Source organism: Parasteatoda tepidariorum, chromosome 5 (assembly GCF_982258835.1).
Source record: "Parasteatoda tepidariorum strain Cologne lab strain chromosome 5, Ptep-v5.0, whole genome shotgun sequence".
Classification (NCBI taxonomy): domain Eukaryota; kingdom Metazoa; phylum Arthropoda; class Arachnida; order Araneae; family Theridiidae; genus Parasteatoda; species Parasteatoda tepidariorum.
The window spans coordinates 64,281,642-64,296,951 of NC_141759.1; the positions used below are offsets into that span (position 1 = coordinate 64,281,642).

The window sequence follows — 15,310 nt, forward strand, 5'->3', positions numbered from 1 at the left end:
CGTTTGATTTAAAGTTTCTGCTTTCTGTAATCAGTATTAAAGAAACATGGTTTGTTAATTTAATATTTCATTTTTATAAAAAATATTAAAATTTATTTTATTAGGACAGTGGTGGGTTTTTTACATGGGGGAAAAATTCGAAGATAAGGTCAAAAAATTTCTGTTTAGATTGCAATTTTAGATTATAATTTAAATATAATGAATTATATTTAAATTATAATCTATTTAGATTTTAAAGTATACCTTAAGTACATTTAAAGTGTAACTTTAAAGTACACTGGTGTGCAAAACTTAAGCAACTAGTGTGTTTTTTGTCATAACTCTACAAGAAATCATCCGATTGACATGAAATTTGAATATGATGTACATTATTTTGTACTTAAACGATGGTAAAAGAATAATGGCGCAGAAATGAATATAAAGCTTAAAGTAGGGTATGGAACAAAAAAAGGCTTTATTTGACATATAGTGGTGTTACACATGATTGCCTGAAGAAGCGTAAGTACAACTGGCAGATGTTCCCTAGTATGGGATATGCCCTCCCCTTACTGTAATTGTTGCTTGGCATCATCTCTCCATGCTAAGCACCAGATTATCCAGGAATTCTTGGGATAAACGTCTCCATTCCTCCTTTAACACATCTTTCAGCTGATGGGTGTTATCAGGAGGATTCTGTCGTGTCGCAAGACGCCTCCCTAATGCATCCCACACATGCTCAATGGAATTTAGATCTGGAGAGTAAGCTGGCCAATCCATTCATGTGATATCTTCACTTTCCAGTAGCTCTTGAACATTAGCAGTACGGTGTGGCAGGGCATTGTCTTTCATAAAAATGAAGTCTGGTCCAATGGCTCCTCGGAACAGACGCACATGGGGTAGGATTACCTCATTGCAGTAGCGATCTCCAGTTACAGAACCTCGGTCGAAGATCTGAAGCTCAGTCCGCCCGCTCAAGATAATGCCACCCCAGACGACAACTCCAGGACCACCGTAACGATCTCTTTCCGTGATATTATTGGGATGAAATCGAGCTCCAACCTCTCTCCAGATCAAATGACGTTGAGAATCGCTTGTAGCACTAAAACGACTCTCATCTGTGAAGAGGACGCGACTCCATTGATGAGGTGTCCAGGTTTCGTGTTCTCTGCACCACTTTAAACGGTGCCGCCGATGGCTAACTTTTAAAGGTATGCAGCGCTCAGGACGTCTAGCAAATAAGCCACCTTTGGGTAATCGTCTGGCCTCTTTAAATCTTGATACTTGTCGTCCTGTGGCTGTGCAAAGTTGCTGAGATATGGCGCTCACTGACTGAAAACGGCTTCTTTTCGCCTGGAGGACAATGTAACGGTCATCTCTTGGTGTTGTTTTCCTTGGACGGCCACCACCAACCTTCCGAACAGCTGTACCAGTAGTTTTAAAGGCATTCCAAGCACGAGAAACAACACTTTTGTTGATCCCGAACTCTTCGGCGACACTGGTCACACTACACCACTCCTCAAGCTTCCCAATCATTCTTCCTCGAGTAAAGTCGTCTAAATGATTTCTTGAAGACATGTTTCACAAAACAAATCACTTGCACTTGCAGCGAATGTCTTTAACTACGGCGCTCTTCATCCCTTTATCACAGCTTTGACCTGCGTGTGCCGACCCACAAAGTTTACGTACACTTACATCACCTACGACGTTTTATTTCTAAAATTTGCATACAAATAATCTTTCTACTGAATTACGTGCTTATTATACCGCAATTTCATGGCTATCTTATACTTTGTTGGGGAGCTGTGACCGAAAAACCACTTGTTGCTTAAGTTTTGCACACCAGTGTACTTTAAATACATTTTTGATTATGATTTTAGATTAATTAAAAAAAATTTAGAATTTATTATCTGTGTGAAAATTTGAAGTGAAAAAAGTAAATAACAGCGGGAAAGAAATTTTTGTATTTTTGCAAGTATTTGATCGAAACTAATTCAGGTGTAGTGATTTCAAATTTGAAATTAGGTATTTTCAGATAAATTTATTTTTTGGCTGAATTTAATAGTTTATAAAGAATGTATAACTTATATACATACATATGCACTTGCCATGTCCTTTGAAAAATAAATAAAAAAAGCACGAAAAACATTAAACATAAGACCATAACTTATCGTATTTTAAACTTAAATGTATTATCGCCTTCTTCCTACCACACCCTGCAAACTAGAGAAGTGGGGGCACTTAATAGTCACAGAGTAAATTTTAAAAAATCGTAATTCTGACTATATTATTAAATTACGTAAGAATTGTAGCTTGTTTAGAAAAATCGATTGCAGATTCGAAATCAGCTATGTGAAAGTATCTAAAATCTGTTTAAAAAATCATATGAACGAAAAAAATATTGTTTCCTGTGCTCCTTAACGATCGGTTAATTTTCAAGAAAACGGTCATGAAAGTGCTTATTTTTTTTCAGCACATAATTTTTACACGTATTTAATTAGTGCTGACATCTAGGTTCAAATAAACTAACTATCTACAATTACCTTAAATATTCTGGTACTGCCATCTGGTGAGTAAAATGCGAAATAAAATGTTTTCTGGGTAAAAGAAATGAATTAGTTTTTTTCTTACTAGCGCGTTACTACTGAACACTCCACCCCGGAAATATCTCGGAAGTGAGAAATAGAGGGCGAAACCTCATCTCTCCATTTTCAGGGGAGCGAACGAAAAGGAAGGGGTTTGAATCAATACTGATCAACACTATAAAATGATGTAAAAACCTGAAAGTAAAAACCTGCAAAACGAATAAACTAAAAGGATACCACAGTCATATCAGCTATCTAAGATTGTCCGATTTTTTTTTAAAAAACTTTCTATCTATCATTTTCATTGAAGTCAATTTCATAGTCTAAAAATTTCCTGACAAAATTTTCCGGCGATGATAAGTTTTTTCTCTTTCGAAATTAGATTATAAGTAGCTCAGTTAACTAAATTAAAACCACTCTTAGAGCCAAGAATTGGACAGAATATATGTGACAAAATATTTTTAATTAAATGTAATCACTCCAGCTAGATAAAATTTGACAACTGAAAAATATTGCAATTTTTATGTTACTAAATTGGCAACACTTAATTTATTTATTAATTATATATAGCGATTGTTGATTTTTAAAATATATATAAATAAGGCTTATTTAAAAAAAAACATTATATAGGTTTTTAATAATTTAACAATTTATAGAAAATAAAATGTTCTTTTTTATTTCCTCTTTCTGTATTTTCCTATTTTTTTTCTTAAAAAAAAGAATTTTTTTATTTAAGAAAAGTATTTATAATGGCAACACTGATTGTGTAACACCACAACGATTTTAATCGTGCGAAAATAGATTAATATCTCTGAGAAATACATAAAGCTTCCACTGTAACGCTAGAGAAGACAAGAAGGTGACGTGATGTTTTATAGATGCGCGATGTTTTTATCGTATTCTGATCATAAAGTTTTTAGCGCCATGCTACGTCTAAAAGCTTAACTACCATAGACTACTAGTTAGATGATTTTATAGTTTTCTACTGTTATTTTTAATTGAACTTATGAAGTTCTTAGTAATCGTTTGATCATTTGTTTTATAATGAAATGCTTAGTTTTCAGTTCTTTAAGAAAGTCGTGTGTTTTTAACGACAAAAGAACTTTTTGTAAAGTAAATTACGATTTATCTTAAATATTTTAATTTCTCACTATTTTTATTGTTTTTATACTTATTTCAGTACTGAACATAAGGAGTATTAACATGGATGTCTAGCACCATTAATTCTCTTAAATTAACGGAAGAATAAATACGAAAAAGCGTTATTAATGTAAATATTATTTTTATTTTTTTAAATAATTTTTTCTCTTCATAGTAGAATTTTTTATATGACAGAATAGAAATAGATAGAAGTATTTAAAAATATGTAAGAAACACACTGTGTTGTTACTAATGCCACTTGCCAATATCAGCAAGCTAGGGTGACTTTCATGTTCTTCAGTGGCGCCATCTATGGCCAAGAATACGACTTCAGCCACACACACGTTATAGCCCGTTTATAGGGCGGGCCCATTCATTCATCCGCAACTTGAACCAGAGAACGATCAATCTCCAATATTTTAACAGATATCGTAACAAAGTAACTTTTCTCTTTACCTTGATTTGACGTTTACTTTAATGATGTTATGAGCTATAAACTGCTTTGTCTTGATTTTTAAAAAAATATTAAATAATCACTTTTAAAAAAATAAAATTTTGGACTTGTGTGGCATCCTGTTAGGATCATTGTTTTTAACTTTTGTATGAATTCTGGTTCTATCACGCTTGTGCATGGTTTAGAAAATGAATTTAATTACTTAGGTAATACTCTTATTCTTTTAACTGTTCTTGGAGGTTCAGCCAATACTATGAGTTAAAAGTTAAGAATGCAGTTATATTTATTCTTAAAATACATTTTTTAGTGTTAATTACATAAGTTTGAAAAATATTAATTCTTTCATGTTATTAATGGCAGTTGTATGATTGCTGTTGTTGTTGACGTATGCCTGTTTAGGCAGAGGGGGTGCGATTGTTCTTGTTTTCCAGTAGCGTCATCTATGGCCAAGAATTTATTTAAGTTGCATGATTAGAGAAAGTTAAAGATGTTATCTTCGACTGGTTTACATCGGGTTACAGGTGTATATTTTTACCAAATGACTCACCTTTTCACTTATTTGCTAATTTAAATAAAATAATTATTTTACTCTTCAAGAGAACTTTTATTTGAAAAAAAAAAAAAAAAGCAAACATGGATTACCTGTTTGGAGCGAATTTTCTCAGCCAATTCTGTTGCAGACAATAAAAGCAATTTATTTTCAATTGGTGGTACGGGTCTGGTTTTTACCCAGAAGATTCGGTAAAGGAATGATATTACATAGTCCGAATATGGTTGAGTGAAATATAAGAAAATTCTAATAAACTCCATAGTTGATGCTAGCACCTAAAAAAATAAATTATAGAAAAAATTACATTAAAACAACATTTTAAATTATGCATGATTTGAAATGGTCTTGAACACAGAAACTTACAGCGTTAGAACATAGTTGCATATTTTTTTAGAAATTCAATAAATAAATAAATAAATAAATAAAATGAATAAATAAGTAAAATACTTTTGCTAATTCAAATGAGAAAAAAAAGATAGTCGAACTATCGTTGAACAGTTATTGTACTCGACGAGATATTTCCCCCATGAGAAGAACGCAATAATAACGTCAGATAGGCGAGATCTAGTTTGAGTTTTTCTTGCATGTGCAGTCATACTTAATATTTTACTTTATTTCAATTCATTCACAATTTATTCTACTAATGAAAGTAAGACAAAAACTTTGCATATAAATCTGAATCAAAGAGAGTAACTTCCCAGAGCATTGCGTCTCTGTGCAAGCTAGATTCTTGAAAATCTACATTCCCCGAGAAGACAAAATAAGCCGACACGTTTAAATTGACTCCCTCTGTGAACCCAAAGGGTAAAAAATTCCTTTAATCAAATATTTGGGTTCACTCGTCTTAATGAAGATGACGAATAAATTAACTAATCTACATTAATGAGTAAAACTAATCGGCATTAATGATACCATGAAAATACACTGCTGGTCACCGTAAATGCAACACCCTGAAGGAAGCATGCAAATAACATGAAATTTATAACATGCAGTTTACACATGGCAGTGACTGATAGCTCAGTCACATCACAAACCATAGCACAGCAATTCAGTCTGTAACGTATCATCCAGTGTCTGCGCCTACCATTCGACGCCGTTTACAGCAATGTGGTCTGCCAGCAAGACGTCCATTGCTTCGTCTACCCTTGACGAAGGACCATAGACGTTACCGCCGCCAATGGTGCGATGAAAGAAGGATGTGGATGATAGAATGGAATGAAATTGTCTTTACTGACGAGTCACGCTTCTGTCTGCAACACCACGATGGTCGCATTCAAGTCTGGAGACACCGTTGAGAGAGGATGCTGAACAGCTGCGTCATATACCACCACACTGGTCCTACACCGGTTATTATGGTATGGGGCGGTATTGGATATCACTCTCGCACTCCTCTAGTACGCATTGCCGGTACTTTAAACAGCCAGCGCTACATCTCCGAGGTGCTGGAGCCAGTTGTACTTCCTTACCTTCAGAGCTTGCCCACAGCCATATTTCAACAGGATAATGCTCGACCACACGCGGCACGCATTGTCCAGATTGAATTGCTTCCCTGACCAGCTCGCTCTCCATATTATTTGCCGATAGAAAACATGTGATCCATGATTGCTCAACAAATGACCCAGATTACATTCCCAGCTGCCACACCAGATCAACTTTGGCAACGTGTGGAAGCTGCTTGGTTTGCTGTACCCCAAGAACACATCCAAAGTCTCTTTGACTCAATGCCGATGAGCGGGGCAGCGGTGATCTCCAACAATGGCAGCTACTTTGGCTACTGATTTTGACAGGAATCACAATTCACAGAAGTCTATAAATTTAATCATTTGATACTTGGTCAACATTTTATCTATAAAATAAATTTTGTTGTGATATCTCTTGTCTTTCTTGGTGTTGCAGTTTGGTTGGCCAGCAGTGTATCTTGTGGTTAGCCCTATGGAATTCTAATTTAATATTTATCAACTGCGTTGATAGCAGTAAGGATTCGAACCTAGAGGTCAAATGGATTCAAAACAATCTGGCAGAATGGGTCCTTTTTCTGACGCCTCCCTTTGTTCTAAACGTTACGTTATTATCTCAATCAACTGAACGTGCATTTTTAGTATGCATAATTTAGACTTATTTTCATAATTTTTTTTTCGAGAGCTGTGATGGCTCAGGAGATAGAGCGTTCACCTTTAAAATGAGGTGAATTGGGTTCGAATCTCAGCAAGAACTGGTTGATACGAATTCAGCATCCGGCTTGCATCTACCACAGTGCTGACGTAAAGTATCCTCAGTGGTAGACGGATCATGGGTTAGAGTCCCCTAGCCGTCAGGCAAACAGTGGGCATGGTCTCGTGGTTTTCCACTCCATGTTACGCAAACGCGGGTTAGTTCCATACAGAAGTTCTCCATGAAGGCAAAATTTCTCCCGTCTGATCCAGGAGTTCCCTTGTCTTCTGGATTGAGTTCAGAATTACAAGGCTACGGAGTCAGTTGATCATTAGTAGTCGTAAACCCAAAATTAGGTTGACTGTTCAATGACGGTAATAAAATAAAATAAAATATTTTTCGAGTATGATCTCATTTTTATGGAAAATAAGATAAAAGATAAATTTGTGCATGAAAGACAGGTTTGTAACTAATTTTTTCCTGGTGATATGATATGCATTAGTTGAATTTTTATTTTGGAAATATTGCAAATTGCGCGTTTAAGAAAATAATCATAGCTTTAAATGCTCGCTTAAAAAAACTAAAATATCTCAAAATACGTGATCAAGAAAATATATATATCTCGAGAAAGATTTACCTATCTCAAAATGCATGTTGAAGAAAAAATACATAGCTTGAAATGCACATTTTAAAAATGGGCTTAATATTTGACTCCGTATTTTTGAACTGTTGTCATGGCTATTGTATTTTAAAAGAACTAATTGGTGAGTGATAGTTTCTTTTAGTGCTTAAAAAATTTAACGAATTCTCATCTCTCTCGTTTCAAGCCTAACGTAAGTGTTGAAAATTTGGTTTCATTGTTCGACTGTATAAGACCTATTTTCAGCTTTGTCAACTTTATATCGTCTGCACAAATTAATTAGAATATTTGAGGTCCGTCCTTCAAACCATTAAGATTGAAACCTAGAACGTGGACATCCGATAATTAGATAAAAAGTTTTTCAGGTTCGTTCCGTTTCTTATTTTGCGCACTGTATTCTAAAACTCGATATTAATCTAAAACAGCTTGTTGATTTTCCGCCTATTTGCGTTGATTTTATTAAGAGAGAAGTGATATTGAAGAAAAGATAAAAGGGTAGTTTTTTTTTTGTTTTCAGATTTGGTGCGCACTTTTGAAATTCAAAATTGCACATCCCGGCGTATAACCTCTGTTCGTAATAAGAATCGTTTCAGAAGCCTGAATAGTATCTTTGATTAATTTTTGATTGCGAAACGTTAAAAAATTAGCTTTTTTTCGTATACCTGTGGCACGGATCAATAAAAGTTCTCATGATATTTAACTGAAGACTCATTGGTGGTATGGTTATCAATTTTTTATAAAAATGAGGTTATTTATCAAGCAATATTCAAATGTCGTTCGAAACATTTTTTTTGTCTTGTGTAAACTATAACACCATAAAGAGTATCGACCTTATAAAGAAAAATATTTGGTGTGGGTAGAAATTTAATTTATGAAGAATTATTGTGCAGCGGATTTTTCGATTAATGAAGGCGATTAATCAGAAAGCATAAGATTTTGCATTTTTAATAAATAGAGTTTTGGGTAAAAAGAAAAGTAGTATCAATTGAAAAATTAAATTTTAGAAGTTTTTGAGTATGGTTGTAAGGAGGTAAATCACCTTACAGTGCCTCTTTGCAAGAAATCGAAATAGCTTGTCACAATTAATCGGTTGAAAAAATTACCTGTAGAATAAACAACCATACTAAGCTACAAAACCAGTACATAAGGCACATACCAATGGTGTTTTCCTTCAAGTTTAATAGCTATTGATCATTGCCAAAGTAATAAAATTCTTCTATAACATAGGCTTTAAAAATTTTAATATGTGACGGTTGAAAATTAGCAATGATCTTATAAGATAAATGCATTAACCCAACCATTTAATTGTTTCAAACTTTCATGTAAATGCCGACCGGCCTGTGTAGGGGTCTGGAATCTGGCCTTGCATCAGGAAGGTTCTGGGTTTGAATTCCGGGCAAGGCTGGGATGTTCTCTTATTCTCTGTACTATCTGTTCTTACTGTGGGATTAACGTTCGCCCACTTATGATGCCTCTGTAAGAGTGGCCAACGAATCTGCCATTCAGATTCCTATATGACGAAAGGTCATTTTTCAGGTTGCCATTGAAAAAAAACATTCATGCAAATGTTATTTGCAGCTAAAGAAAGACTATTTAAAAAATTTGGTTTTTGCTCAAGCATTTTTCTTGTAATAGGTTGAAAAGATATTTTATACAGAAAAATGATTGAAGGATTAAATATGAGTAATAGCTGAAATGATAGAAAATATGCGTTGCATTAATTTCGGTGTGATAGACAAAAATTGTTTTTATGAACCTTATATTTTATCTCTCTTATTCTCGAAACCTAAAAAGAGATATAAGCTTTGTATAGATAATAGGTAAAACAATAAATGGAATTCGATCTCTCTCGGACAAAAATATATTGAGTTTCATATTCTTATCTGGAAATATTCTTAGGGCGTAGGAGTAATAGATTAAGTATATAGATTTTGTTAATGCACTGTGCCTGTTATGATATGTAATGATAAAAATAAAACAGTATTTATCAGCCTACATTCTCAGTAAAATTTTTTGATAATAAAGATAGGATACTTTTCTTTCTCTCTCTTATTTGCACTTCCTTAATCGAAATAGTTTTTTTTTTAAAACAAGGAAATTTTTTAATTCTGAAATGTCCATCTTTACACTTTATTTAATTTTGTGGATACTTCACTTCAAACTAAGAATATTAAATAAAACTTTAAATAAGTAATTAATTATAATGTACTTTCTTATATTTGACAAATCTTTTGTGTAAAAAGAAACAACGGTTTTTAAATATCAGTTTATATCCATATATATACATACATACACACATATATACACATATAAATATAAAAATACAGAGAAAACAAGGAAGAAGGTATAAAGATTTTTTAAGGAGGAAGAAAAAATTGTTAAAAAATGCTTTTTTTTAAAGAAAAAGAAAATTTTAAGAAGAATAAATAAAAAAAATTGGAAAATAAAATAAAATATGGAAAATATATAATCTCGTCATCAACTCACACTATTATATCCGAAAAAATAGTGCATTCTAATATAGTCAAAGCAAAACATATCAATACAAGAGTATGAGGAGAGATTGAAACGAAAAAAGAACCAAAGAGAAACCAAAAAGATTGAAACGAAAATGTAATTTTTATTAGGCAAAAAATGTAAAATAAAAGTAAAAAATGCAAAATAAAACAATTAAGCTAAAATAAAAAGTATATATATATATATATATATATATATATATATATATATATATATATATATATATATATATATATATATATATATATATATATATATATAAATTTCACCATTATTTTCAGGCTAGGAATCGCAATCGCGTCTGGACACCGGTGTCCTATCTGCGTCAAAGGGTTAAAAGCAATTACAAGTGATAAACCTTTCCTGAATTTTATCGTGTGTACAAGACATCATAGTATCTTCTTTTTTCCTTCAAATTTTTGCCCAAAGAAAATTAAAACATAAAAGTGTTTCGCATTGCTTCACAAAAGTGTTTGTATTTAAATAATGCATGTGCTTATGTTAAGCTTCCTCAGAAATTCAGAAAAGTTAGATGAGTTATAGAAAAGAATTCTGTATTAAAATAGAAATAAAAGCTTAGATTTAATTTTGATTCTTTCTCAAATCTCTGCAGAAATTTTAAACATATACTATTGTGTCTATATTTAATGATAACATGCTATGTACATATACATACTATATATGCATACGCATTCTATATACTTATACAAACTATATAAACTATTTAAAGTTATGGTGGCACATATTGTCATACTAATAATTGGTGATGGAGCTTGCCTTTTTCGATAACGAATACATACATTATAAGACACTCAAGTTATGGCTCGTGAAGAACTAGTTCAGTACATAATGAAGCATTGAGATGAGTTTCTTATCTCAAGCCACAGATGGAAACAATTTTAATACTTCTGCTGCTTACTAGACTGATATGTACCGAACTCATACTTATGGTGTGTTTGTGTGATTTAATGGGGGCCGGACAGATATTAAATTATTATTAAAATTCAGTACGTAAAGAACTTTAACAATATCACGGAAATCTCTTGAAAATAGTTAAAATTCAAGTCAAAGTATATCTTTGTGAGCAATAGCTGGACGATGGAAGAACTTGGCTAACATATTGTTTAAAATTAATCCATGTGTTAGGATTGAAGGAGGGGTTTAAGAAATAGAATCTTTAAATTCAGCTTTGCTGTGCATTCGGCTTGATTACAACTAGAGTTTATCTGATGTACAAGATAATTTTGAAAGGTGTCCAAGTTGGTCGCTAAAAGCGGCTAGTATAAAATTGAAAAGTCAAGCAACTCAGCATTCCACAGCAAATTTGATTCGAAATGTATCTATTTATTAATATTTTATTATGTTTAAAATTTTTAATTATAGGCATTATTTATTTTGTGTACAGTACATTAACTACTAAAATTCAACCGACCTAAATTAGGAAAAATCTTATGCAAAGAACAATCGCTAACAAAACTATCTTGCACACAGTTTTTATTATGCACTGCAGTTTTGCAAATTAATAATTAGTATGTTAAAAAAAACAATCCGGAAGGGAATGAGTTTAATTGACTTAAATTATTTGGAGTGACGTTTTAAATTTTTCTTTCGGATTGAAATTTTTATCAAATTTTTCTTTTTATTCATCAAGTGTTGAAGGTTGAAGAGGCCTTAAAATATGTGCCTTTGAAAACTCAAAATAGCAAAACATTTCGAAATTTTAGAGAATGTTTAGATTAAGTTTTTTTTTTTAAATTTATGAGTATATTACATTATTGTGTTGTCATTCAAGTTATGTCGTATTAAATTTTTGATATGCTTAATAGCAACTGAATTATATTTCTATATTATTATTACTAGTATTACTATATTTAACAATTTTTTTTAAATGAAAAATAAATACAACCATTTCACGAAGAGTGGTGAATTTTACAAAATCAAGCACTAAGGCATAATAAAAAAAGTGTATTTGCAAAGATGGTATCATAAATTTACAATTGACGATTATTTTTTTTAAAGAGAAAAAGTACACTTCACGCATGAAAATTGGTATCAAAATTTTAAAAAGTGAAATGAATAATCTTGTAAAATAATTAGACACGCATGGAAATTGGTATCAAAATTTTTAAAACTGAAATAAATAATCTTTTAAAATAATCAGACAGCTTACTGAGCCCATGATGATGATTATATTTATGCAGAAAACGATGAGTTATTTTCAAGGGCGACAAATGCCCGTCTGTTTACATTCGTTACTTCCTTCCATATGCAAGAGTTATGAATGACAAATGAAATCAGATGCAAGCGAGATAATGATGATAATAACAGGGAAAAAGAGGGAAAATAAATACGATTTTAAAAATTGTGAAACGCATTTACATTGTTAGAAAAAAGAGATAATAGTTCCTGTTCTTCTCGAAAAAGACAATTCTGAGTGTAGTTAGTTCAAACACATCATGATTTTTACACTCGTGGTGCGTTTATGATGTTTACATGGTGTCTAGTTCGATTCCTCCAAAATGGAGATTCTAATAAACTTTCCTTTGGGATCGAGCCATTTGTTATCGACCGAAGTCCAGAAAATCACGAAACTGCCAATTTGGCATTTTTATCGCTTTTTCCCTTTTCACGTAAAATTATTAGCCAAACATGATTTAAAGCAACAGATAAGCAATAAGGGTAATTCTTTAATATAAAATTATGAATGTTAAATAGGAAATGCATTTATGAATAAAAAAAATATGAAATACATTAATAAACAATATTGGGTGAAGAACCAATCATATTCATAAATGTATTTAGGAAATGCATTTATGAATAAAAAAATATGAAATACATCTGTCTGAAATACATGGTGTCTAGTTCGATTCCTCCAAAATGGAGATTCTAATAAACTTTCCTTTGGGATCGAGTCGTGTGCTATCGACCGAAGGCCAGAAAATCACGAAACTGCCAATTTGGCATTTTTATCGCTTTTTCCCTTTTCACGTAAAATTATTGGCCAAACATGATTTAAAGCAACAAATAAGAAATAAGGGTAATTCTTTAATGTAAAATTATGAATGTTGAATAGGAAATGCATTTATGAATAAAAAAATATGAAATACATTTATAAACAATATTGGGTGAAGAACCAATCATATTCATAAATGTATTTAGGAAATGCATTTATGAATAAAAAAATATGAAATACATTTATAAACAATATTGGGTGAAGAACCAATCATATTCATAAATGTATTTAGGAAATGCATTTATGAATAAAAAAATATGAAACACATCTATAAACAATATTGGGTGAAGAACCAATCATATTTATAAATGTATTTAGGAAATGCATTTATGAACAATATTGGGTGAAGAACCAATCATATTCATAAATGTATTCAGGAAATGCATTTATGAATAAAAAAATATGAAATATATTTATAAACAATATTGGGTGAAGAACCAATCATATTCATAAATGTATTCAGGAAATGCATTTATGAATAAAAAAATATGAAATATATTTATAAACAATATTGGGTGAAGAACCAATCATATTCATAAATGTATTCAGGAAATGCATTTATGAATAAAAAAATATGAAATATATTTATAAACAATATTGGGTGAAGAACCAATCATATTCATAAATATATTTCTTGTATTTCTGGGAGACATTTCATATCATCAAAAACAAAAATCCAATAGTTAATGATCTCTTTGTGTCACCATATATATAAAATATTAAAAAAATATAAATGTTTTGTTTCTTTTAACTTACAATTTTTTAGATTTTCACTCCTTTAATTATATGTTTATTTGACTATTCGGAGTTATCTCCATCGATTAGTATTTTCACAATTGATGCCCATTCTGAAAATTTATCTAACTCATGAAAGAGTACCATGTACAGTGTGCAAAATAAAAAACGGACCACGGTGAATAACTTTTGATCTAATGATCGGATCTTCCCTCAATTTTAATGATTCAAGGAATGATCTCTAATATGTTGTTCAGTTACTGCAGTTACGAAATTTAAGTTACGAAATTTAAGTTACGAAATCAGACACAAAAACGTAATTAATCTGAATAAACCTCGGTGGATTCGGATTTTTAAAATATGGCTTTCTTGAAATTTGATTTCTCAGGAACTTTTCGTCCGATTTCACTCAAATTTTGTATTAATAATATTTGAGGTTACCCCTTCGAATTATTGCGATTGAGTCCTAGAACGGAAAGATCCGATCATTAGATCAAAAGGTTTTAAGGGTGGCCAGTTTTTTTATTATGCATTCTGTAGTAGGGAAAATTAAGCGCTACACCACACCTCCTAAGTATGGGTAAGAGTTACTGATAGGATATTAGTAGGAATGACGCAGAGTGGCTCTTTACATAACATAGTTTGTACAAAGCAAGTGCTTTTAAAAAAAGTTTTTAGTATTTATTTCTTCACATCAATTGATGTGGTTTTGAAACATTTGACGCTTACTTCATAATCTGAACTAAGTTTCAAATTAAAAAAAGTTAAAAAAAGTTACAAAAAGTTTGCAAAGTGTCCTCTTTAACTTTTATATATATGCTCTTAACGTAGCATTGTTTACACTAGACATTGCGTTCTAAAAATTTTAAGTACACATTTTTGACATATGCAGGTATTTTTGAAACAAATTGAAGCTCACTTTCTAATCTGGAGCAAGTTTGAAACTATTTCGTCTTTGCAAAAATATTTTTAAAAAATTTGAAAATTGTTTTCCATCACGTTAATTATACATATATGCTCTTAACGTGAGTAAACAATGCTTTCTTAGAAATTTTGAGTACTAATTTCTAGAAATGTATTGGTATTTTTGAAAAAAATATGGCCCTTGCACTGTAATTTCAAATAAGTTTCCAAAGAGTTCCTCATTACAAAAAATTAAAAAAAAAATCATTAAGTGTCCTCTATTATGTTAACTAAACATATATGCTATTAACGTAGCATGGTTTGGAATGAACAAATGCTTCTTAAAAATTTTGAATATTTATTTCTTCTAATCTATGGGGATTTTGAAAAAATGTGCAGCTTACTTTGTAATCTGAAGCAAGTTTAAAATAAATTCTTGATCTCCAAAAATTATAAAAAATATGCAAAGTGTCCTTCAATATGTTAACTATAAATATGCTTTTAACGTATTATTGTTTCGAGTAAGAAAAATCCGTCTTTGAAATTTTGAGTACTTCTTTCTTGACACATATAGGTATATTTGAAAAAATTAGCTCTCACCTTAAAATCTAAAAAGGGTTTTAAAAGAATTCCGCATCGCAAAATG

General features: G+C 31.4%; 1 protein-coding gene across 1 annotated transcript in view; it reads right to left on the reverse strand.

The window, feature by feature from the left end:
* Positions 1-12,322, reverse strand: part of LOC107450494 (fatty-acid amide hydrolase 2-like) — a 33,182-nt gene extending 20,860 nt beyond the window's left edge. The window contains exons 1-2 of the mRNA XM_087164111.1: positions 12,184-12,322; positions 4,798-4,980 (exon numbers count right to left, since the gene is read on the reverse strand). Of these exons, the coding sequence (XP_087020237.1) occupies positions 4,798-4,980; positions 12,184-12,192 (192 nt within the window). The 5' untranslated portion in view covers positions 12,193-12,322. The remainder of the gene's footprint in view (positions 1-4,797; positions 4,981-12,183) is intronic.
* Between the last annotated feature and the right edge of the window lie 2,988 nt (positions 12,323-15,310).